The sequence below is a fragment of the Atractosteus spatula genome, chromosome 8, assembly GCF_055471065.1.
Source record: "Atractosteus spatula isolate fAtrSpa1 chromosome 8, fAtrSpa1.hap1, whole genome shotgun sequence".
In the NCBI taxonomy this organism is placed as follows: domain Eukaryota; kingdom Metazoa; phylum Chordata; class Actinopteri; order Semionotiformes; family Lepisosteidae; genus Atractosteus; species Atractosteus spatula.
The window spans coordinates 43365339-43390930 of record NC_142713.1 but is presented as its reverse complement, the minus strand read 5'-3'; the positions used below and the strand labels follow the sequence as shown (position 1 = coordinate 43390930).

Here is a 25592-nt window from a genome sequence, read left to right as displayed (position 1 = left end):
GCATCAAAAGGGAAAGACAATATTCACTTGCATTATGGTCTGTACTAAGTTTAATTCAAGGTTAATATAATATTCGATTAATGTTAAAACATAAATATATATAATATTCTATTCAAGAATAAATAGATTATTGAAGTTACGTTGTAAGTACTTACTTTGTATTTTCCAGGAGATCCTGAAGATCACTTAGTGGCTGGGCTGCTGGATTCTGAGCAAGTATATCTTTGATGGTATTAGCACTTTGCTCCACTGCATTAATTGTCTCCTGGTATGGTCCAGTTATTCCACTTGCTTTAACTGAGTTAGCTCTCTGTATCAGTTTGTGTGTTTTATTGGTTAAGTCTCTAATAACAGTGTCCCACACATCAAAGCACTGATGGCACTGCACACAGTCAGGGAAAACACCAGAGTACCCTCGGGCACACTCGTTGCATCTGGGACCTGACACGCCTTGCTTGCAGATACAATGTCCTGTGGCTGTGTCGCACTGAAAAGTCTGGATACCTCTGGCATCACAGTCGCAAGCTGTAGTCAGTTGAAAACAAATAAAGCAAACAAAATTTCAGAAGAATGTAAATGTACCTGCTAACTGCATGTAGTACCTGGCCTTTATACCTAGTAAGCTTTCTTTTGCTAGGTCTTTACCCAGATCTGAATATTGACAAAGTTCTCATTCATTGTTTGTACTGTTAAATTGGTATTTATATATTTTTTGCCCATGATCTTGAGGTTATACTTCTTCAAAACACTGCATTTCTGGAAGCAATGTGTTAAAAGTTGGCCATTACATTAAGAATTCTTGGGAATTCTCCATTGCTGACTGAGGCTCAAACTTTTATCTTTCATTGCCGTCAGAGCCTTTATGTAGTGATAACGCTGTAATGAGGTATTTCAGACCAGTACTTAATTTATCGTTGCACTGAAAATTACTTAAATTGACCACAAAGGCAATGACCTGAAAGACAATACCTTAGAATGAATATATTGTTTTCACTAAAACACAATTTCTAATGAATGGATAAAACACATATTAGATAACAAAATTGCTATTGCTATATTTTTGATTAAATTAATTTGGTTACTGTTAATTATAATTTCTAGAACACTGTCTCAAGAAACGCAATTGTTTTATTTGCTTGCTCTACATTGCTAGTTATTCACAAGGGCCTTTTAAAATAAAAAATGTAATGACTATATCAAGTAACTATATCTCCAAGAAACAGCAATTGTGTTTTATCAGGAGCAGGACTGACTACACATCTCTTAAGCAAGTAAAAGGCTCCAAAGAACAACAAAGACTCACTTTAAAACCCTGACCCCAGGGTGAAATGTTTCTGAAGGGGTGGGTGGAAACTGGACAAGAGGAAATTACGGACTTCAAAGCTTTTGTTCTCATGGAGTGTGTGCATGTGCATTCTTGGAGTAAGACATAAGAACAAAGTGTTGCTCTCAACATTGTTCTCAGCCTTTATAAATAAAGGCACTGGGCTGTAACATTCCTGCTACTCTATGCACTGTTTCAGCATTAGACAAACATGGTCATCTTCAACCAAATGTTACTAGATTCACCATAAATTATCTTCACATTTTTGTTTGCAGTACAAAAGAAAAGCAGTCACTAAAAATGTAAAAGGCTGGGTGTAGATCTCTAACAAACTTTTCACAACATTATCAATTTAAAGTTTTTTTTCCAAATAACCAGATATTTTTCTATGAAAAGTTAAATGAGAACATTCAAAGGGAAAATGGGTCTTTATGTGAATTGTTTTATTAGAATTGTAGACATTAGCCTGTTAACATAATTCAATACACGGCTATAGTTTACTTTTCATAATGATTAGAAATCTTGAAAAGACAATACATAGGAACCTGCTGCAGAACGGTTCCAAAAACATTTTACACTAGCTGGTCAGCATTATACTTCAATGTTCACTATTACTCAAGACAAGATATTTTCTCACAACATTAAACTGATCATAGTAACCAGCACTTTTAATGTAATAACTTACAGCAGCAAAAACATTCTAAAAGTCTGAAATGCCTACAACATTGTCTCCTGAAATGCAAGTCTTTTTGTTAAATTATCTTTTGTATTCATAAAACATTTTAGTAAAAGAATAGAATATTTAGCTAGTTGAAGACAAATACCTCTGTTAATTAACTACTGTATTTGCAGACTACCTGATTCAAAGAACCTTTATCATTGCAATTATTGTTTGTGTGATGCTGTTTTGTCTCAGTGGCTGTGTTTACTGAAGAGAGGCTCTTTTTCTTTCATTACAGCCATCAGCACATACACAGCTGAGTTTACATTTAACTCCCTTATTTTACTGAATCCACCTCCCCCAGTGTAGGATTAAAGCTATGACTTCGTGTTTACACTAGAACTACCCTTTAAACAGCAGCCCATACATTTGCTAGGTGCCAAAGTGTAAATGTTTACAAGACCCTCTACACAGCTGGAGCACTGTATAACTTCAAAGGTGAAATATCTATGGAATCCAGCAAAAAAACATGTTAATACATGTGATCAGTACCAAGTTGGTGACAAGCATGTATTTGAAAATTGTCAATACTGGTACACTACAGCAATTACAGCAAGAGTTCATTTAAGCCAAATCTAAAAAAGTCACTTTCACAGACACTCACATTAAACAGGAGTGCATAAGAGAAAGTCTCTTGAGAATACAGCTAGGTCTATCTCGTGTTCACCTTGAAATGAGATCAAAATAAAAGTATCCTAGTGAATAACAAACTTGCTGGAAATATTCAATGGCAGTCTTTCTGAAATATTCTAGGAATATAAATATCAAAAACTCTAGAAGCAGAATGCTTTAAATAAAATTGGAATGGCAAATTATTTTAATTGACATTTAGAAAGGGTGTCTGTGGCAGTTTACTTAGATTTCGTATCTTGTATTTTGGTTACTCCAAATTCTTAGCCACTTTGTCACTTTAGTCGCACTTTGTAGACTGCCTCTGAAATAAGATTAAACCAAGGAGGTTATCTGTTTTACAAAGGAAGCAAAGACTTTCAATGCTTAACTAAAACATTCCAAAAATGTCTGACAAGACTCATCTGTTTTGAATTGCTGCATCAACTGGCATGTCCAATGTAAAATGATGGCTTCACAAAATACCAAACCAAGGCCCATGTTCAATGAAAACTTTGAACCACACACCACTCACAAATTAAAAACTAAAGCTTGCCAGAGGTTTTTCACTTCTAAATGCAGCTTTTAAAAATCAGTGCTACAAATCTTATGGTTTGTAAGTACAGGGTATGAGTCCTAGTGTCCTGGATAATCTCCACATCCTAAATTCCTCCTTTAATTCAAAAGGTGAAGTAAATTCTGAATTTTCTACCCGATCTGTTTTGTTGTGTGGCTGTTGACACATAATGGCTGCACTTCAGCAAGATCCCTCCTATTTCTAGGTACACTGAGATCTTTTACGATGTACTATAGAAATGCAAGTAATTATCATCATTATAATCATTATTAATTAACATTAAAACTACTTAAAAAAATTATGGATGCAATTAGTGCACAATATAATATGGTTTTTAGTACTAAGATTATTTTCAAAGGTATATTAAAATATTTTTAATACTAACAAATCCCCACATAAAAGGCAGTGTTTATGTTTAAACGAAGAGCTATTTAATGACCAGAAAAGGGGACATGTGATATATTTAGATATATTTGAGCAGCACAGGGATCTGGATTAAGACTACAACTCTTATTTCATTCACTGATCTAAACTGCTGAATGTAGTTAAAAGACTATTCTAATTTGCACCAAAACAGAAGGAGTGGTAAACACTCCAGCAACAGCAAAAGGAGGACAAAAGATTTAGGCATGTGAATTATAAAAAGACTAGGAAAGGTTAAAGACTTAAGTGTTTATGTTAATACATTTGTCTCCCCTAGACAATGTCGAGACAATATTGGGCAGCAATAAAAATTGAATTTTAGGATATATAGTAAAAACACTGAAAACATAAATCAGAAAACATAAGTTGAAACTCTAAATAGATGCACTGAAGACTGAGAACAGAAGCTTCATATTTATACAGAGAAATTTTAAAAATACGGAATAAATTACCCATTTATTTTGGACCTGATATCCTGGAGACATTCAAGAAATAAATGTATGGATCAATTAGAATAGCAGCACACAGTTATGTGGTTAGACGAACAGCACGAAGTAGTAGTGAACAACATATAGCATAATAAAGCTATGTAAGACTTACAGAAAAGCTAAAACATTATCTTTATTTTATAGTGTTTCGTGAAACAAGATTGCATGGTCCTCTCGGAATGACAGTAAAGTTCCTGTTATGGAAGTGCTAGAAATACAATCCCAATGGAGAAGTACAATCAGTAGGTTGCAATGGGAGTCAAAGAAGGAGAAAACATTTCCTTTCATAAATTTCCTAAATGTTTTTATAGTGCTTATGTGTTTATGTATCGTACTTGTGGGACTGATCCAGGAATCACACATTGAGCTACCTTTTCTCTGTAATTAAAAACACTCACACACCATTTCCTCACTCCTAAATCACATCTTCACAGAAATGTATAAAGACAGAGACAGGGAGAATGCTGAGAATAAAAGCAAATTGTTTTGACTGTTTAGCGTGGAATTCACCTATGCTTGTTCCTTTGCAGGCCACACACAGAGTTTCCAACTCTAACCTATTCACAGCAGAATAGTAACACTCTAGTGTCTTATATTACACTAGTGGGCTGGGTTAGGGTTTGGGTATTCAAATCTGTATTTCTCTAAAATCCTATTCTTGCATTCACACCTTGGTGGAACTGATAGTATTTTATGGAGCTCATTATTAGATATCTTATATTTTATGAGATAGTCTTTAATTTTAACTTTGGAATTCTGGAGTGTCAAATTAAAAACTCAGTAAAGCTTTTAAACAGCAATCTTCTCTACATAGAAATTGTTAAAGTGATGTTGCTGTACGGGAGGGAAAAAGCATTTTTTTTTCAAGGTACACTTCATGTCCAATTCAAGCAATTATATATTCCACATAAATAGATCAAAACAGTGTAATAAATCACAGTGAAATAACAGCAACTCACAAAGGTATTGGTAAACCATGACACTAAATATCAGAAATCACGTGAAAACAAAGAAAGTGCACAGTACATTTCTGAGTAAATATGTGGGAAAAGTTTTCCAAAAATTGTTGAACACATTAACCTTTGCAAACTTTTTAAAAAGTTTTAGAATACAAAGCATTTTGGTACTGAAGCAAAAGATGTATCAGATATACATTTATCAAAATGTTTAATTGTGGCTAATAGATAAGCTGTAATAATAACATTTTAATTGCTGAATATTTTAAAAATATTTTTAAAATTGCAGATGATTTAAACCTTAAGACTTTTCTTTCCAATTTTTCCATTTTAATTATTTGTAGCTTCTCTTATTTTAACATTTTTTAACTGTGTTTTCTGAACAACTACATAATTTCCTAAGAGAATAACTTTGGGTTTAAACATTGTTTTGCATGTTTAACACCCCATTAAAGTAAATAAATTCAGACAATTGTGATAACTGGAACTCTTCAGCATGAAATTAGTTAAGACTCAACAATACAGAGAAATGAATGAAAGGAATGTGATCCAAAAGAAACACTGTATGTTTCCTGCTCTATCCAACTTATCTAAACATGAGGGTACACATATCTGGAATAACAACCCCCAACCCCCAGTGCAAGAAAAAAATGGAGGGTGGTTTTTCCCTACTAAGAAAAATAAACTCACATTTCTGCTTACTGAGAGAGAACAAGCATGTCACTCCAAAAAAGGTTGTACAAAGCTGAAGGAAACAACCTTAAGCTTAGCAAAATGTTTCCTATGCGAAGGTAATTATGAAAGTAAAATATACCACCCATATTGTTAAAAACAATTGTGATATGTTTGAATTGTATGAGTTACATAAAATATTTTTAAGGGTTCATTTTTACATTAACCCTGCTCGATAAATGCATCTCCTGTTTTCCAAAAATGATCTTCAGCATACTATGAATCTTTAAACTTTTTTCCTTAAGATATCATATGTCATTCATTATTCATACTAATTTTTGTCAAAAATAAAAAAAAATAAAAACCCCATGGCTTTATACTGCTTACATTCTAAACACAACACAATTCAAGGAACAAACCAATCGTGATTATTTTGAATTGCTGCTAATATTTGAGGAGGAAAAAAATACACTTTTAAAATATAAATCGAAACAGAGTTCCCAAGTCATTAAACAGTAACATTTCACAAAATAGCAGTGTAGTTAAAATGATCCTGAGTAACAGAGGACTATATTTAGTCTGAGACAAAGAATTCTTTTTTGCTGCTGAAGTCATTTTAAATATTGCCTGCTTCCAAAGGGCTGCCTTCAATATCCATCTTTAATGTCATGTACAAAGTTATTGCGAGGTACAGACAGATATACCCCATGTTAGTCATAGAAACACAGCTAATGTCTGTACATCTGGCCATAATTCACTATGACAAAAAATGACACCTAGAGTGTATGACTCACTCATTTTCTATAGCAAATCCACTTTTACCTCCTGCATTTAGATCAAATATTTGAATAAATATCCCAAATTGAGTTCTCTGTCTTGTAAATCAAGGTTGTTTTTTAATATATCCTGAGAAAATGGATTTCCGATATCTTCTTTGATCTAACTAATAAAATTTGAAAAATGTGCAGTAAATACCAAAATGACATTTATTGTATTCAACAAATGTGCATTAAATGTTGGAACATTCCATTTTTTGTAAATTACATTTGTAAAGAAAAGTATTGGAACAATGTAATTCGATAATTCCCAATTGTACCCAATCTGAGTGTACTTGTCCTGGTACCCAATTTGAAAGTACTGGTGAGGGTTATTAGTTTAATACTTTTACCATTAACATTAGATAACATTCTAATTTAAGGGTGCCAAATACTTGCCTGTAACAATCTTTTTTTTTAGCTAAAACTGGAGGCAAACTCAGCATATCATTTTTTGAAATGAAAGAGGTTGTATGTTAAGCATATATTTAAGTAAAAATAACTTTATAAATAACATTTGTCAATTTATCCCACTTTCCTTCTGATAAAATAAAGCCTGTCAGGAATTTATAAGAGAACAAATTGATTAGATTTATTATAGAAACCTAAAAATGAAGAAGATACAATACCTTCCTGTATATCTAATACACTTTTGCATCAAACATATCTTGCTGTTATCAAATTGCACATGATTATTAAATAACTTATACCACAAAGAGAGATCATAACGTAACAGATCATAATATGCTGACCAAAAACAAATCTGTTGTCTACTGTTTCATGGAAGATAATATACTGTATATCACTGAACTTTGGTTAGTAACTGACATAAATTCAATTTCTGCTTTTGTTCTTAAAGCCCATAGTTGATACCAATCACAAAGCTGTTTAAATTGTGTTCATGAAACTACCGCAAACAAAAGATACAATAATGGGCACTATGGATCTAATGGATTAAAAATTAATGGAATTTCAAAAGACTACCTAGACTGTATCAATCTGTTTTAAATCCATGTTATATATGACAGACTATATATGAAAGTCACAGGGAATTTAAATTTCACAGGTTTTATTTTTATTAAAATCCATATAAAGTTTTTTTTACTTTGGAATCAATTATTTTCTTCAGATATTCACTGTGTGTTGAATCAGCAATTGTTACTCCCCTCCACAGCACAGAAGGGATAACAACTGTGCATACTTTCAGCATGCTGTGTCAGTACCACCCCCAGTTTTCTCACAGTGTCTACAGTGTAGTATAAGTGGCTGTTTATGAATGTTTTATGAAGAATTGGGGAAGTCACATGAAAGGTCTATGAATACCCTGGGATTTAAAACTGTAATTCATATAACCTTCATAAGAAATTCTATATAATCTTTGCAATTACATCAAAAATATACTTTTATTGTGACATTACCATTTTTGTTTATGGTAATTCAAAATGATTGTATCGTTAAGAGTCTTTTGATTGATCTTTTCATCAGGAACCAAACATACAGTGTTCTGTTTTCTCAACCATTTCTTCTTATTCAGCACCACACACAAGCAGAACAGAGTACACATAAATTCCTGTTACATCGTGATTTTTGTTAGCAATGGGAAGCAAATATTTAAACTTGTTTGCTCACCACTACCATTAAGACCTGTAAGAGTTCCTTAATTCAGATGTTTAATTTCACTCTAACAATTTAAAATGTCAAAGGATACTACTATAAGGCTTGGAACAATACCTTTGCACTCAACATTGGGATCTCCCCAGTAGAGCTCCTTGCAGTCTCGGCATGCTCTTCCTCCAAATCCAGGCTTGCAGGAACACTGACCTGTCCACTGCGAAAAATAAAATAAAAAATGATCATAGAAGCTTGATGCAGTGCCTCTGTTTTTATACTTTACTGCGATTTAATAGAGTAGTGCAAGCATATAAAAATAAAGAACATATAACGTTATGACGGCAAAACCATAAAGAGGAAAGATATACCATTTACAAAAAGAACTATTTTTTTTTGCCAAAACTGGGTTTCATTTTCATGCATCCAAAAGCAGACTTGACATAGTTCTCTTATAAGGCAAATCTAACTTAATAATAAAATATATTTTAATAATGCAAATAAACTGCAAATGCTTGTGTTTGCAGCTAAAACTAAAAGAGATCATGAACTCTAAATCAGACTTGCTTTGTCTTACCTCATTGCAAGATGATCCCAGGGAATTGCTTTCATCACAATCACAGGGTTCACAACCTGTCCCACTCGCCAAATTCCAGGTGTCGGGAGCACATTGGTCACAATTCTGCCCAATCACATTAGGAAGACACTGGCATTGCCCACTGGCCAAATCACAGTGACAGTCGGCAGCTGAAGGACAGGTTTCGTTTGTTGTGCCCAGGTGGTTACAAACACATTCTTGAAGACAGAAGAACAAAAAGCAATGTAGTACATAAAATAACACAACAACTGTCTAAGGAACAGAAAAATCCTCAGAATCTGCATGAATATTTAGTGAAAATATAAAATAATAGGGGGGGTTTAGAAGATTCCATTTGTAAATTTCAAAAGGCACATAAGCATGAGATTTTAATTGAAATTAACAAGTGTTACGTTAACCCGTACTTCAATTGGCAGTTCTAAATCAAATGTGTATGTAAAAAAAGAAGAAATCCTTACTTCTACAACTTTGAGTTAGAGCATCTCCAAAGTATCCAAGCTTGCAGCGACGACAGTTTTCACCCTCTGTGTGGTACAGGCATTTCAGACAAATTCCTGTATGCGCATCACAGGAACCCGGATCCAGCATGTCAATATTGTTATTGCACTGACATGGCCGGCATATTCCTCCAACTTCATTAGGATTGCCATAATAACCTGGAGAACACTCATCACACCTGGCACCTATAAACAATATACACAGACATTTCATCCTTGTAGGGCATCACACAGATATCTGATCTGGGTTGTGAACTTACACCAAACAAAAGTTAAGACAAGCACAATGTTACAAGCAGTCAGCAAAAATGTATACTTAGAGGCATTAAAATGCAACATGTACTACTGGTGACAATACACTTTAGTAAGTAAAGCATGACAATACATTTTATTAAGTACTGGAAAAGTGCTTATACAAATGATGTAGGTGCTTATTTGGATTCACCTACATCTTCACTTAGAAAATAAAGGATAACTGTAAAAACCATCAAGAGGTTACACAGTGAAAAGTGGAAATATTAAATCTAGAAATATAAGATAAAAGATGGCACATACAGTATACGCCATTCTTAAAGGAATGACACGCAGACAGGCACTGAACAAAGGAAAAATTAACCAGTTTAAAATACTGCTAGGTATTGACAAAGGCAGCAAAAAGTGAACTGAAAGTTGTTCAGCCCAACATTCTGTACCTCGTGTTCCAGCATAATAATGCTGAAAATATACAGGTTCCAAGTCAGCAGTAATATAAAGTCTAATAATGTTTATTATTTTAGTATTTTCATTTCTCTGTTTCAAAATGTCTTTGGGTAATTTAGTGGTAATGCACATTTGTGTCAAAATAATCGATGGGGAGAAATCACAAGACTCTAAAATGAATTAATTTTAGTGTTTTACTTTTCTGAGGGGAAAAAATAAAAGTAAAAGTAGCAGAAAATAATTTTTCCAAATTAATTAATCCCCATTTATTATTTTGTGAAGGCTCCCCATTAAAACTTAACATATTACCTTTGTATCCCTGGTTACAGACACAAAACACTTGGAGGGAATCTCTGCTTTGATAGCAGGCACTGGCAAACTGGCGTCCGCTGCCTGGACCATCTGGGCATAGACAAGGGCGACAGTGATCCCCTGAGCCCAGGACTGGATCTCCATAGTACCCATCTAAACATCTGCCAAGAAAGGGAAGCACTATGTTATTTTTCACATGACTCAAGTAAAATATCAAAAGCTATGACACCCAGCCGAAACACTGTGTTTATTTTCTTCTCTTTTCAGCATGGAATAAACCTTTACTTGTTCCTTTGCAGCCTATGCATGTGTAGCAGAGCTAGTTTGGACACGGTGACATCATTGCCCTCCCTGAGCATAGCAGGGACCTCAGCTGCCTTGGCTGAGGGAGGTCTCCTTTAGCTCATGAGGCTGGTTCCCTGTTGCGTTATGCCGGAGACCTGGGTTTGCGCCCAGGTATTGCGGGACGAACCGGCGGAGTGGAGCGGTGGAGGGCATGAGACCACGTGGAACCGTGATGGTCACACATGCTGATGCAGCTACCTACTTAAACCTATCAAAAACTTTGTTGAAAACTGTGCAAGGTGTTGTATAAATTTGCAGTAAATTTATAAATTAAGTAAAAAACATTACTTTTGGAAGGAACGAGCCAGGGAGCTGCGGCAAGGGAGAAGATGAGTTTGAGGGACAGATGTGAGAAAGATGTGTCATGGGATGCTCAGAAGGAGGGATATTTATACTTAAGAGAGTGAAAGCAGGCAAGATTAGAATTTGACCATCTTCTGAACTTCTGAGGTGCTCGTTATTTTTTAAATAGATATTTGTGTCTTTTATATTGTTGCATTTTCTTTTACTGCACTCTAAAACTATACTGTACCAGAAACAATCAAGCCACATGGCCAGGCTTGCCAATCACTGAATTGTGGGCTGTTTGATTAAACTCTTAGAAATCTGCTTGCTAGATAAGCAGGTGGCAGGACTGATTTTCATTTAATTATTTCAAATTGACCCTATTTAGTTGGTTTACAATTGTCTCCACTTCGTTAGAGCTTCATTATTTCACTCGAACACAATCTATTATAGTACCTTTCGCAGTTGAGTCCAGTAGTATGATCCTTGCAGCCCAAGCACTCCCCTGTCTGAGGGTCACAGTGGTCTGTGTGCCCATTGCAGTTACAGGAGCGGCAAGTAGGAAATCCCCAGTAACCTGGCAGACACTTGTCACACTGACGACCATATGTACCATGGATACACTCACACTGACCAGTTGCCACATGGCAGAAACTGTTAACAGAGCCATGAGGGTTACACTCACAGGCTGAAATAAATAAAAAAAACAGATTTGCATTAAACAAAAACAAGTGTTACAAGTGCATTGAATTAATAGCTTTATTTGTAGACTATACATTACAAACATAAGACTAAAAATTAACTTACGTCTACAGCCACTTGGTCCAAATAAATAGGTAGCAGGAGCACACCGGTCACAGTTTCTTCCAACCACATTGGGCCTGCACTGGCACTGACCTCCATTAGGATCACACACAGTGCTTAAGGAACCTTGGGGGTCACACTGACAGCCTGTCAAAAAAGATCAATTGTTTTAGGAGGACTTCTGTCTGGACATTGCTATATTAGACTCCACTTCAGTTTTATGGATGATGCTTTGATGATGAGTGTTATGGAACAATAAAATTACCTCCTTGGCAGGCAGGATAAGAACAGCGAGTTTGGACTTGCATCAGAGCTTACATATTTTTGGCAGCAGATCAAATTTGTGAAAATAACAGGGAGTTCTAAGCCCTAGACGTGTATACAGTAATTATAAAAGAACAATGTCTCAGAGGTTTGTGGCTTTTAAAAACCACCATGGCTTTATGAAAACACCTGCAACCTTGTTAACCTCATTCTTTGCAAAAATGCAGTTAATGGAAGGAGACAAAGTAACAACATTAACACAGATTAGAGACTTGGCAAAGCATTCAGAAATGGAAAAACAAAGGCATTTTCAAAGAATTTTAATTTACAAAAATGTTTCTTAATTATGTACCTTAAACACCCCAGACATTTTAACCACATTTTATAAATTATCCTGGTACACTTTTGAAAACCTGTACTGTTATACACTCCACACATACGACATACACAAACAGTATGCTACCTATATATAAAAAGCTGCTTTGTGCATGAATCTCCAATTTTGTTTTCAAATTAAACTACTTCCAAATTAGTAAAACAGCTAATATGCTTTAAATATATTTTAACCATTGCTGTTAATATTTTTTTTGTTTTTTTTAAGCACATCTCTCTTGCTTTGTAAAAGATGAGTTATTAATATTCTTACTCAAGGCTCCTTGGTGAAGCAGTGCAGAAATACTGAAAATGAAGTTCCTGCAGATGTCTGTCATGGGGGTTTTCACTACACTCTGGCTGTTCTCCAGACAGCGGTACCTCTGGAAAGTTTCCCATGCACTGTTTGTGATAACATCTTCCCCGGAAGCTCCAGTGAAAATTTCAAGGTTTTTGCAGTGAGGCATGAGAACAATCTGTCAGGCAAGAGAAAAATATGTTCCAGACCAGGTTCGGATCACCACATTTCAAAACAGGAATCAAAGATGTAAGTAATTATTATCAGTGTATAATATTTTATAATACCTAAAAAATACTTAGCTGTATACTAGTCTTTAATATTCTGTGTTGAACTGGTTTATTTATGTCCGATTCTAGAGAGGACTAACTTTTCATGTGCTGTGTCAAGCAGCTGCTAGACATTTGGTAAATGAGAAAATGTATAAGTAAGAATTTTCTGATAATGTGACACACAATATACATGTTATTGGTTTTTGATGATTTAATGTAATGTTTAATGATTTGTTAGTATAATTTGAGTCATGTCAACTCACAGAATCAATCAGAGTGTATGGACTCTGGATCTCGCTCAGATTGGAGTAAAAAGGCAAGCTGAGACGGACTGTATAGTTCAGTCCCCTTTCAAAACACACAGGCCTTGGAAGAACCACATATCTAAGAGAGAAAATGCAGATTAAAAAAGAGGAAATAAGCAAATCAAATTTGGAGAGTTATTTGTTTCAAAAACCTCAATATATGTCTGAAACTAAAAATTAAATTATAAGTGCTTAGGGATCCATACTGAACATTACATACCTGGAACCTGGAGGTAGTGACACCACTTGGTTGTCATCATCAGGCACTGTATTCACACATCTGCTCCCAGTGGAAATTACGCTAGGACGATCCACTCTTACAACAACCTCTTCCCACTTGTCTGGTAACTAAGAACAGCAGGAGAACAACAATGATTTGTTTGTTTTTTTAGTATTTGAAGGCTTCCTACAGCTCATGTTTGATAAGTGAAATCATAATTTATTACCTGAGGTTCATAGCGAATCAGAATATCATACTCCATAGAATGTGGGATGTTGTCAATGTAGAACTCCAGGTAGGCTCCCTCTGGTACACTCACAAACCCAATACCTGTCCATGTAGGTGTCCGATCTTGAGGGTAGGGTCTTTGGACAATCGTCACTCCCTAGTGACAGAAAGAAAGGCTTTAGAAAATAAAGTTACAAGTGTTTATCAAATAACAGAAATATAAAAAACATAAAATACTTACTGGCCCTAGGGTGGCATCCTCTGCTTCATACGTGTAATGGTCCAGAGCAATAAAGTAAAATCCAGATTCCACTTCACTGCACTGGCGTCCAAACATGTGATCACGACACTGACACTGTCCAGTTTCTGCAGAACAACTAGGAGAGACAAAAAGGAAACACCTTCAGAAAAGCCCACTGAAATTCTACTATTCCCACCAAATAACACTGGTGTAACTTTATTGCTGCTTATTATTTATTATGACTTTTTATAAATTGATTTATATTTTACTGTGTAGCAGTTGCTGACTCTACTGATTTTCAAAAAAGCTTTATGTTAGATGGTTCAAATGACTATAAGAAAAAATATTTTCATAGAAATATTAATTATTCCATAATAAGATTACAAAAGAATATCACAATTAACCTTAACACTTTTCCACTATACCAGCACAGGCCCTTATTTATAGCAAAGCAAGATTATTCCTTTTAATATGGTAGTTATCATAAACTGATGTTGCTATAAAGATTTTATAAATTACCATAATACAGGCTTTATGAGATACAGCTGATTGGAGGAAACTTCTGCTTCATAAAGTGACTTATTATTGCTAACTACATGTTTGTGAGATTAGTGGTTTCATTGTGTATCTATCCTGGTATAAAGCTAACCTAACTGGTAAACTATTTGTTCACACCCAAAGAAGGCTCCACAGCCGAAACGTTGTGTTTTCTTTCTTCTCTTTTCAGCACGGAATAAACCTATTACTTTCCTTTACTATTCCTTTACTATTTGTTAATATTGGGCATTGTTCCTTCTTGACACTATTGGTCACATATGGTGTCTCACAGGGTTCTGTTCCTGTGCCCAATCTTATTTATCTTCTAAAATTCTTCTTAGGTATGGTTATCAGTTTTCATTTGCTCATGACTATTTGTTAATATTGAGCATTGTTCCTTCTTGACACAAGTGGTCACATATGGTGTCTCACAGGGTTCTGTTCTGTGCCCAATCTCTTTATTTATCTTTTAACATTCTTCTTAGGTATGGTTATCAGTTTTCATTTGCTCATGACACTCAAATGCATGTTTGCCCATTTATGAAACCTAACATTAATCAAATACTGTTACAGCCTGACACACCACCTATTTGAAACTGAAAAATCAGTGCAACATTTTTTCCCCCATCTGAATTCTGACAAGACCAAAGACTGAATCAGAGTTCCTGACTGGTTCTGCTTTCTCTACAATTGTGCCAACTTTAGTTAAACTATCAATAGAGTTGGATTCAATATGGGTCAAGAATCTTGTTGTCATCTAATTATTATTAATAATATCTTCTAGCTATTAATAGAAATATCTTGACTTTAATCCATTCTTACTGATTAGTTCAAAAATCATTGGAAATCAGGGCTGGGCAGTTCAAAAATCATTGGAAATCACAGACTCTTGATTTAGAGCCAGAACGAAAAAAGAAAAATAATAACATTTAGGGTACAAACACAGATTGAAATATGCTTCATATCAGTAACTAAAATGTAGATTAGGTCTATTCATAAATAAATATTAAGTTTTGTACAATACTGAAAAGACAGAAGGAGGTCTGAATCTGAATTGAACTTTGTCCTTACTCGTTATTGATAGCTCCCCCTTGGTCACAGTCACATGGCCGACATCCATCCATATCATTGCTCAATCCCCAGTGCTGTGCCTGTTGGATTATAAATCATTACCACTATCAATCTGATATGAAAAAACATTGATACTTACTGAACCAAATCAATGTCAGAAACCCTCCCTGCTTATACAGTCTTTTCACTGAGTAACTTTTTGCACTTGCAAAAAGTTAACTTTCCTTTAAGTATATCATAGTTCCTTAACATCCAGCAAGTACTACAATTTTTCAAAATGTGAATTATAAACTAATTTCATTGGTTACCAACTATACTACCCTCTTAGGCTAGTAAGGGGTGCCCAGTGCAGACTTTTAGTCAAATTAAAGGATCTAACAATGGATAATTACTATTTTTGGTATGCCCAGTGCATGCAAACCCTGGTGTCACAAAACTGGTACGAGTTATGGGCGTAGTCTTTGTAAACGTTTTATGAGAAAATAAAATACAATTTATGTTAACTTCTAATCTGCATACCACTTAACCCTGATTATCCACAGAGCACAAATTATGGGTACCCAATATTTTTCCCTAACAGCTTCATCTGCTTGAGAACACTCAAAATGAGATTTTTCTTTTCTTTTCAATCTTTGGTTTCCTAATAAATGGGCCTGATCAAATACACAGTACTCATTGATTTCCTGAAAACAAATTGTACAGCTGTAATAAAAATACATTGTACTCTTTCTGCAACAATGTTAGGTAAGAGAGACAGATTACGTACCAGACACTGGTCACAGTTCCTCCCAGTTACCAAGCGTTTGCAGAAGCAGTTTCCTGTCTCTACATAGCACGGACTTCCTCCTGGAACAGTTCCCAGAGGATTGCACGTGCAAGCTATAAAATGAAGACACATTAAAACCACTGAGTAATTTAATAATGATGTGCAGGGCATTACGCATTTCTTGTTAAACACCTGCAAAATACCAATTCAAGTAAAAAGTGAAAACGCTAATGATTCTTACGCTGGCACCCCAGTGGGTCATCACTTATTCCATAGTATCCTTGTTTACACTGATCACAACGTTCCCCCTCAACGTTGGGCTTGCAACGACACTGTCCAGCAATAAGACCAGAGGAGACGTCAGTGTGCCGATCGCATATTCCACCATTGAGAGAACCAACGGGGTCACAATTACATTCTAGAGAGGAGAAAAAAAGTTTTCAGTCTAAGAAAATAACATTTTTTACAAATTAATCTGTATGTAGCATGTACATGTTGACCAAAATAAATGTTAATGTTGCTTAGGGCTTGGTCTGCTTAGAAATCCCCTCTGTCGTCTGAGATAAAACTTTAAAGCCCAGGTGCTACCCAGTTCTGTCACGCACTATGAACTACGAAATACAAACATCTCCCTTCCTCTTACACTTGAGGGATTATATTATTGACTTACGTTCACAAATGTTAGGATTACGAATATCTCTCTCCGGATGCTGGAAATAAAAAGGCTTGCATTGTTCACAGTTGCGCCCCATGGTATTGTGTTGGCAATTGTCACACACTCCCCCACTGACATTCCCAGTGGACATGTAAACTGCCATATCAAAATGGCAGATGTTGGAATGCTGGTTGCAGTTACACTCTGTAAATATAAAACAGATATTTATACATCTTAAAGGAAAAAAATGTATAATCATTATTATTATATCACAGGTCAATCTCCCTGTGTACTCCTTGCAGTATAATACTTACATTCACTTAATAATGCTGAGTTATTTCCTTTTAATAACATAACATTTATTTTTTAGAATTCAGACCCAAAACAACCTAAACATCCCTACATATCAAACCCTTGAACTCCTGCTTTCCACAAATGTTAAGGAAAAAAACATTTCCAATACGTAGACAGCAGCTGATCATGCAGCAAGAATGAAGCAGATGGGAAAAGGCTTTATACACATTTTCCAAAGAGTTTCTATGTATGGTGTGCAAATATTATGTAAAGATATTTTCTACACAAATCAATATACTTCCTTCATCTGGTGGGAGTTTTAACAGGTTTGGGAGGTGTGGCAGCAACCAACTTTTCATTCCCTATGTTACTCTAACTGAATCCTTCGTAACACTGCATGTCAAAAAACTGTAAAGAACCTTTCTTTTTGCATTTGTCATTCTATATCCATCCTCCACCCAATCTTCAACTGTGCAGCTACCTTTTGGCCAACTTCTCACTCTACACTGGGGTTATAACCTCCTTGTATTACGAGATAGTTAACCCTTAGACACGCTTGCTCAAAAAAGCACATTACATCAAAGTTTCTTATGCCTAACTACTCAACAACATTCCTAAATTAAATTTCTTATTAGGCCTTATTGGGTGAATGTGTTCCATTTATTACAAGGTTCACAGTTTCCATCCTGTTCTTGAGGTTGTCTTAGCAATATTTCAATAAGGGCTTTATTATACATCTTCTGCACATATAATTAATATCATGTGCCACTATCAGTAAAACATATGTATTTCATTATGAATGAATGCACTCTTGTATTGGTATTAAATTCTTTACATTCTTCAGTCAGGAGCGTAGGAGTGATAAACATACTTTTGCAGGCATTGGTATTGCGTCCTTCAGCTGGTCTCCAGGGTAAATCATGATAGAAGTCTTTGCATTGTTCGCAATTCAGACCTTTGGTGTTGTGATTACACATACAATGCCCATGTACCTGGAAAAGCACAGAAACAATTACAATTACTCCTATATACATTAACTTAAATTGTGCTGCGCTTAGAATTTTTTTACAAATACCATAATGTTCCAGAGGCATATAAAGCTGAAACTTATAAATTATAAGCAAATGGTTTTATTAGTTTTATTGACAAAATAATATTTTTATGTTTTAGTACTGCAAAACTACATCTTCTTTACTTATTGTAAAAATACAAATCTTTCAGGTTTAATTGTTTGTTTAAAACAAAATAACTACAATCACCATACAAGAACATCCTAAAGTCATGAATCTGTACAGAGACTGAAAAACAAGGGTAGAACTATGTAATGTCTAAGACGTTCATTTGGCAGTGTACATTTTCATTCTTCAAGTATTAAGTTAATTATTTTTACGAAATCTCTAATACACACTCTACATGAGACAAAATAATGATATGAAGATAAAGAACTTGCTATACAATATCCTGTGTACTTTTCCCTGATTGACATGAAGGAAAGATCAAAGCCTACAATTATTTTCTTTGCCTCATTCAAGAAAGTCTGTAGTCAAGAAAGTCACGAAGGCCTTGGAACATCATGTGGTACAGGCTTTGTGTAAACACGACATGCTGAAGACTAAACAGGAACTTTGTAGTTCTGTTTGTACACATGAGACTTCTTTTGTGTCTGCTCTGCCACATATATGTTTTTGAAAGAACGTAATTCAGACTTTTTAAAAATGTTTCCAAAAAAGACAAAATATCACGGTTTTAATGGTCAAAATCAAGTCAGCTTACCATTCCTTCTACATCTTCTCCAATCCCATCTACAGGGGCACATTCACTGGCATGACCATAGCAGAAGCAGTTCCCACGCACAACCATGTCATAGATGGCATAGTAGTACTTCTCTTTAATTTCCATTCTGGAGTCCAGCAAGTTGTCTCCTAACGTGTGCACTTTTGTAAACTTGATCCTTAGGTTTGTGATTTTCAACATGTCTTAAAGGGTGGAAAAGAAAATATGAAAAAATAACTACACAAGCTAAGCTTTGTCATTTAAGAATATTTCTTGGGCAGTCTACTACAGTTGGCAAGCTAAAAATAACACTTTTCAATACACTGTTTCACTCACCACTAGAAGTATTAGCTATCATAATATCAGATTAAGATTTGAATGGAATGCCTTTCAGAAGTGTTTTAAATCATGTCTTCAAAATTATAATGCTACCATCATACCATTTGTGTTGCTACAGCTGGGTTGGGAGCATAAGGTCACAACTAGAATAAGAGCTGGAAGGTAACAGTGAGTGAAATCACTCATCTTCTTGATTCTAACTAAAAACATCCTGATAAGCATACCTCTTTCTTCCTGAAGGTAAGAATCAGGAATGCAAAATATTATCAGAGAAGAACACACTCTACAGAAATACTGCCCCTTACTAGATTTTAAAAACCCACTAATGAATCAGAAGTTACTGATTATTGATGTGAAGTAGGCCACATTTTTAAATACATTTTTACTTCAATGAGTAGAATGTAATACAACAATAGACATTAACTTAAAAAATGAAAAGTGTACTTTGGATTCTGGGGCTGTAAGGATCTTCGATTCTAAATGCAGGATCTAAAACCCGGAAGATAACCTACAAAAAAAAACACAGAAGAACATTTATTTGAAATGCTCATAGTACAGACCACAATAAATTACATTTACATAACAATTTGTATGATTTATTTTGGTCCTCAAAAACTCACAATGGCATTATATATGATCTCATATAAGCAATGTTAAAACTGAAGTAATTCAACAAACCTCTCCTTCTGTAGAAGGCTCAATGTCTGAATATCGAGAGTCACATATTACATCATCAACTTTCTTCATAGGTCCTCGTGAGACTGATGGGAAAGATGACTCGCAGTCATAAGCAAAATAACGGTACACTTGCCAGGTATTCCCAAAATCAGAGGACCGTTCAATCACCATTGCAGCAGGACGAAACGTCTAACATGAAACAAACACAGCACACCATTAACATCAGAGGTACACTTCAAATATAGCACAATATGAACACTTTTATTTAAAAGACTTAAACTATTAGCATTTTGCTGTCAAGCTCAGCTGTATTTCACCAAGGGTAGAAACACTAAGGGTAGTTACTGTAGAACAAAACAGTCACATTTGTTAAAAAAGAAATCCACTTTGCACTGCAGAAGACAGCTGAAACCAGCCTCTGAACTGTTTTTGAGTACTGTGTGTTTCAAAGCACTTTTTAAGTAGTGTGGAACTTGCTTCACTATGGTGAAACATTCTACATGGTCTTATCAACAGCTGGAAACGTATGCAAGAGGAACTGTGCTAATTAACCTCTTGACAAAAGACACCCTGTTACCTTGAACGTCATAATGAGATGAGTGAAATGAAATTCCGCCTCCAGATTCAGCTGGATGGTAACATTTTCTATGCCTGAAGGGAGTTGAAAAAAATGTGAAGAAAACAGAAACATCTGTGTGCACAATGTTTATCAGCCAAGTAAAATATGAGTCTAGGACAGCTGTGTAATCCTGTTTCAATGAGCTTCCTGAGCAGAAACTACATTTGTGCTGTAAAATTAAATTCACTTGAATGAACACTATTTAATGTTTCTGTGAATCTTAACCATCTTTCATAATCCAAACTATACCTTTCAAAATAATGTAATTATTTATAACTTCAATATTCATTCTAACAGTAAAATGTCTATAGAAAATGAATATGTATCTCATCCTGTAAGATGGTAAATGTACAACTGAAGATACTAAGACACATTATCTGATGATGGCCCATCCAAGAGCTTTTGACACACAATGCCTATTTAACAAGGAACACCAGAAAACTGGGATTTGCACAAATATGTCTTAAATTGATATCATTCCTTTCTAAGTACATTTTTTTCTGTCTTTTATCCAACTGATAATAAAAACAAAGTGTTTGCTTCTCACAAAGCAATTAATAAATTATTAATAAAGGTCATTAATAAAATTCATTCTGCTGGAGTTCCGTTAGTGGATAGCAGCCAAAAAATGCAAATTCTGAATTGGTTCCAGTGCATAACTGGATACATCTGTAGTACTTGCTGCCAACATCTTTATGATGAATCACACCCTCCCTGCCTCAAGTTTACATTCCCATGAGTTTTTTTTTTAGCTTTGTAAATTTAAGAGAAATAAACCTCTTTTGCTCCTATCAGCTAGCTTAAAATTAAATTTTACACTCAGTAATTGAAATTTCTGCAGCATGCATTTATCCTACATTTTAGGCATTTATTTTAATAATACATTGTCAATAGTGTGCAGATTAACAGATGTTTTCTGAGGGTCTTCAAGGTAATTATTATCGGCAGTTTAACTGTAAATCTTAAAGTGGATAAGTAGGTCCTTTGTGTATCGGTTAGCCATTACTTTTCACTTTGAATTTGACCCCAGTCAGTGCCTGTGCTTGATAAAAGAGTTAACTAACAACACCTTGTAGAAAACCGACCTGGAACAAGATGCCTTTAATTCATACCAAGAGTCTGTATTACATCTTATTTTCCCATGTGAACTCACCATTTTCAGACTGCCACCAGGTTTTCAAACGATTAGGAGCAAAAGTTGTCACCACATTCTCGATACGATGGCTGGTGGTGTGGTTTGTAGACTCATCATACAGTTTTTTAGAATCACAAACAAAGCACTTCTTTTCTTCCTGGAGCAAGCAGGACAACACAAGATTAAAAGGCAGAAAAAATGACATCTGTCATTTTCTTCAAGGTATATCATGGTGTTTATTCTAATAATAATTTATTTTTAAGGAAATATGTTATTTTTTAGATTTGGTAGATATAAACAGTATTTTCCATATGATAAGCAAAATGTTATAAAGGTTTCAGCTTAAAAGTCATTTTCACAAATGAAAAGTAACTTAATTAGTGTTGTATTTTTACTGAAATAATTCTTAAATGTATTTTTCCTAGATCCAAATATCCCAAAAATCTCCTGTCTTAGATATTCCTCCACTTGTTGTAAAAATCTTTCAAAGCCAGACAGAAAAGAAACAGTAGATTGTATTTGAACTAACCCCATAAGGAAATGTAAAAGGCCTTTCTTTCTCCAAGAACATACTACTGGAAAAGTCTAACAGAGAATTGGTGCAAGTTACTGTATAATTCAGTGTACATTAAGTACCTATGCCTTCTGGAAAAACTCTCTTTACACCCCCCTTTTTGACATTTACTTTTGTAAAACACAAATGTACTTTATGTAATGAATAAGTCTTTTAAATGTAATTATATTAGCTGAAAGCATTAAAAAATTCCTCTAAACCTCTGTATTTAATCTTGTGGTTTCCATTAACTTATCAGGAAGCTGTCTAGACACCCATAATGAAGAGATCATTCTCATCTGATCTTCCCTTCTGTCTCCGAATGATTAAAAGAATAAGGACACATATTGCTAAGAAGAAAAAAAGGGAAAAAAAACTTCCCATAAGAAGAGATTGTTTTAGAAAGACCCCAGGGGGCTTTGGAAAGCATCCCAAAAATAAATAACACCAGGAAACACAGAAAGAAGCCAACTATAAACCAGATTTCTTCTGTCAGAATACAGAGCTCATTTTGCTTCAGGATACAGAGTTAAATTATAGTTTGTAACATTTCCATATTGTTGGGAAAAAGATAAATAAATGAAACTAGAAAACAAACTTTCCCAGGCTTTCAGTCTCAGTTTTTGCTAAACTGTTTAAAAAGAAAACACACACCTATGCCATGAGTGAGGAGTTCTAGTTTTAACAGTGATTAATCATTCATGTAGAAATGCCCACGGGAGAGTTCTCTACTACGTGAAACGTTTTGTTTTGCTTCTGAAAATGCATTAGAGCATTTAATCTGAGTCCTAGGGGGTTATGCTAAACGATTCACACTTTACATGAGCTAGCCGTTAAGTTAACGGTATCTGCAGTTCTAAGAAAGTTGTATCCGTTTTCTATCGTTAATTTACACAATACCTGCAAGTGGCTAACAATGCAAAAGGGCTCAGGCTTCAAGAGTCCGCAGGTCGACGTAGCTGAAAGCTGATGAGCTCTCCCTATTAGCAAGTCACCGGTGGCCGGGTAACAGCTTCCTTCCCTGCAAACATCGCTGAACTCTGGAACCTGGGCGAGAGCAGGGACCCACATAGCTATGGAGACAAAAAAAAACTAAGATTACCCGATAGGAAAAGAGAAAATGTTTGTAAGAACAAATCTGTAAAAAATCAGTGTTTTGTGCATCTGAACAGTTGCAGATGTTGGTTAAAAAGCATTGAGAATTAAGAAACTGAGCAGTAAAAGCATTTGTAAGAAGATCTCAAATTGCGCTAAACATGAACAGCAGCAATAATCATCATAAGAAAACACAAAACAATTTTAATTACTTTTTTCAGTAGTGTAATTAAGTAATGGCATACAAAGAAAATCAAATATTTGCATTTTCTTTAACAAACAGAATCCTATCATTTTTATTTTATCTCATAAACACGAACAACACACGAAAATGAATAACTTCCTAGCCTGTTGTTGCACAAGTTTTAATTCAAATCATATGGTGCCATTTTCTTCACAATCCAAAAATCATGGGTAAAGAAATGAGGCTGTTCTGCTAATTTTTTTTATAAAATATGTATTTCCAACATAAAATACGAAAGCAAAATAGTTTTTTGGAAGGCGGGTATATTTTTTTTCACACGGAACATGGAATTATAATTATATACAACAACTACTAAATTACAAATATCTTTCCAGAATCAACTAATTGAGACTAAGTCACTAACTTTTATTTCGAATAAACTAACATTTGGGGTGCTTGGAATTGGTCTGTTGATAAGAAAATTAATAAGAATAATATTCTCAGAGGTCTTTGTTTGACTTTATGAGTTTGCTTTCCTGGTATATTTTGATGCGATGCAAGATGATTAACTTACCTAAAATTGCTGCGACTGCAAGCATCATTTTGAAAACCTTTAAAGCATTAACTTCGTACTCGGTCTCAATCCTTCCAGACCTTGTACTCAGCTGAGGAAGACAAATTTAAGATGTTTTGATACGGCGTGTACTAAATCTTAAAACGATGGGTGTCCACGCCAGTTCCACATCCCACACGACTTCCCACTGTAACCGCTGGAACACTGAGGCAGCGCAACTGTAACTTTAGTTTTTACTATCTTTAGAGCATGCGCACTGGGGGGTCAGATTTTAAAATACCATATTAAGTACATATCAGACTGTGAGCAACAGATTGAACAAATTGTAGCCTCATATCTCCAACTCCTGGTTATATATTTGCTGTGCTTTAGTAATTCTACTGCTCGTATCTGTTACTCATGTTTTGACTACGGTATTTTACTGTGATATACTGTTTTGCTTTTACCGATAAAGTACCGACTAATTGTGGACAAGCACGGTATGCGCTTAATGTTACTGATCTAACAATACATATTAGAATGTCCAGTGTTTTTAATTACAAAGGATGTTGAGCTCTACATATTAAACAAAAGCATTTTAAATCAGATGTTCTTCTTCACTTCTAGAATTTATCCGAAACAGTTGTAAGTAGACGATCAAAGGAATAATATAAAAATAACACTCGCTAAATATAACCAGCGGAAAACATCTGAGGAAAAATGAAATTAAGAGTTTAAGCCACAAAGAGCTACCAACCCCCCACCACCTTCTGTTTAAAAACAAAGAAATCTTTCCAGTAAAACAAAGCAATACCCCTCCCCTGGGGCACTGGGAAAAGAAGAGTTAATTACCCCCGAATAGTCCTCTGAAAAGGCACAGGACGCAAAAAAAAGCTCATAGAATTTTTGGAATTGCCTATCCTTCCTGCTCTATTAAGAGGAAGTGTAACTGATAGTAGTTAGAAAAGTGCAATCTAATGAACATTTATTACAATAGTTTTTGTGCTTCAAAGTGCATGACTCTCATGTCTTCCAATATTAAAACACTGTAGAAAAGATAAACATACCTACACTTGAATCACAGTGGGGGAAATAACCGTTCACTATATTTTAAATACTAAAAATCTGCAGTTTAGAATAAAACAGAATTATGTTTGGAAGACCTCACTCATTAATTTGATGATACCGAGAACCATGCGGTACAGTAGGTCTCGTCTCTCGAAGCCCGGATTAGATTAATGTTAATGATGCTTTTTTAAAGAATCTTTTCACTGATTATCAACTGTCTTTGAAAAACATAGTTTGCTTTAATCTAACGTGGAAATAGACAACTATAGCATTTTTTCGTGAAAACAAAAAACTCTTTGTGAAATGATCTGTGACTGTGTAAACTTTGAAATAAGAATT

At 34.9% G+C, this 25592-nt stretch overlaps 1 protein-coding gene across 1 annotated transcript in view; it reads right to left on the bottom strand.

The window, feature by feature from the left end:
• lamb1a (laminin, beta 1a) overlaps nt 1–24412 on the bottom strand; it is a 31067-nt gene extending 6655 nt beyond the window's left edge. The window contains exons 1-24 of the mRNA XM_088923874.1: nt 24207–24412; nt 23254–23426; nt 21819–21957; nt 20624–20697; nt 20047–20235; nt 19813–19876; nt 19030–19232; nt 18128–18248; nt 16978–17166; nt 16549–16725; nt 16308–16420; nt 15542–15621; nt 13934–14069; nt 13691–13849; nt 13465–13592; nt 13203–13323; nt 12644–12845; nt 11737–11880; nt 11386–11617; nt 10297–10460; nt 9250–9474; nt 8771–8988; nt 8317–8413; nt 156–525 (exon numbers count right to left, since the gene is read on the bottom strand). Of these exons, the coding sequence (XP_088780000.1) occupies nt 156–525; nt 8317–8413; nt 8771–8988; nt 9250–9474; nt 10297–10460; nt 11386–11617; nt 11737–11880; nt 12644–12845; nt 13203–13323; nt 13465–13592; nt 13691–13849; nt 13934–14069; nt 15542–15621; nt 16308–16420; nt 16549–16725; nt 16978–17166; nt 18128–18248; nt 19030–19232; nt 19813–19876; nt 20047–20235; nt 20624–20697; nt 21819–21957; nt 23254–23426; nt 24207–24234 (3746 nt within the window). The 5' untranslated portion in view covers nt 24235–24412. The remainder of the gene's footprint in view (nt 1–155; nt 526–8316; nt 8414–8770; nt 8989–9249; nt 9475–10296; nt 10461–11385; nt 11618–11736; nt 11881–12643; nt 12846–13202; nt 13324–13464; nt 13593–13690; nt 13850–13933; nt 14070–15541; nt 15622–16307; nt 16421–16548; nt 16726–16977; nt 17167–18127; nt 18249–19029; nt 19233–19812; nt 19877–20046; nt 20236–20623; nt 20698–21818; nt 21958–23253; nt 23427–24206) is intronic.
• Between the last annotated feature and the right edge of the window lie 1180 nt (nt 24413–25592).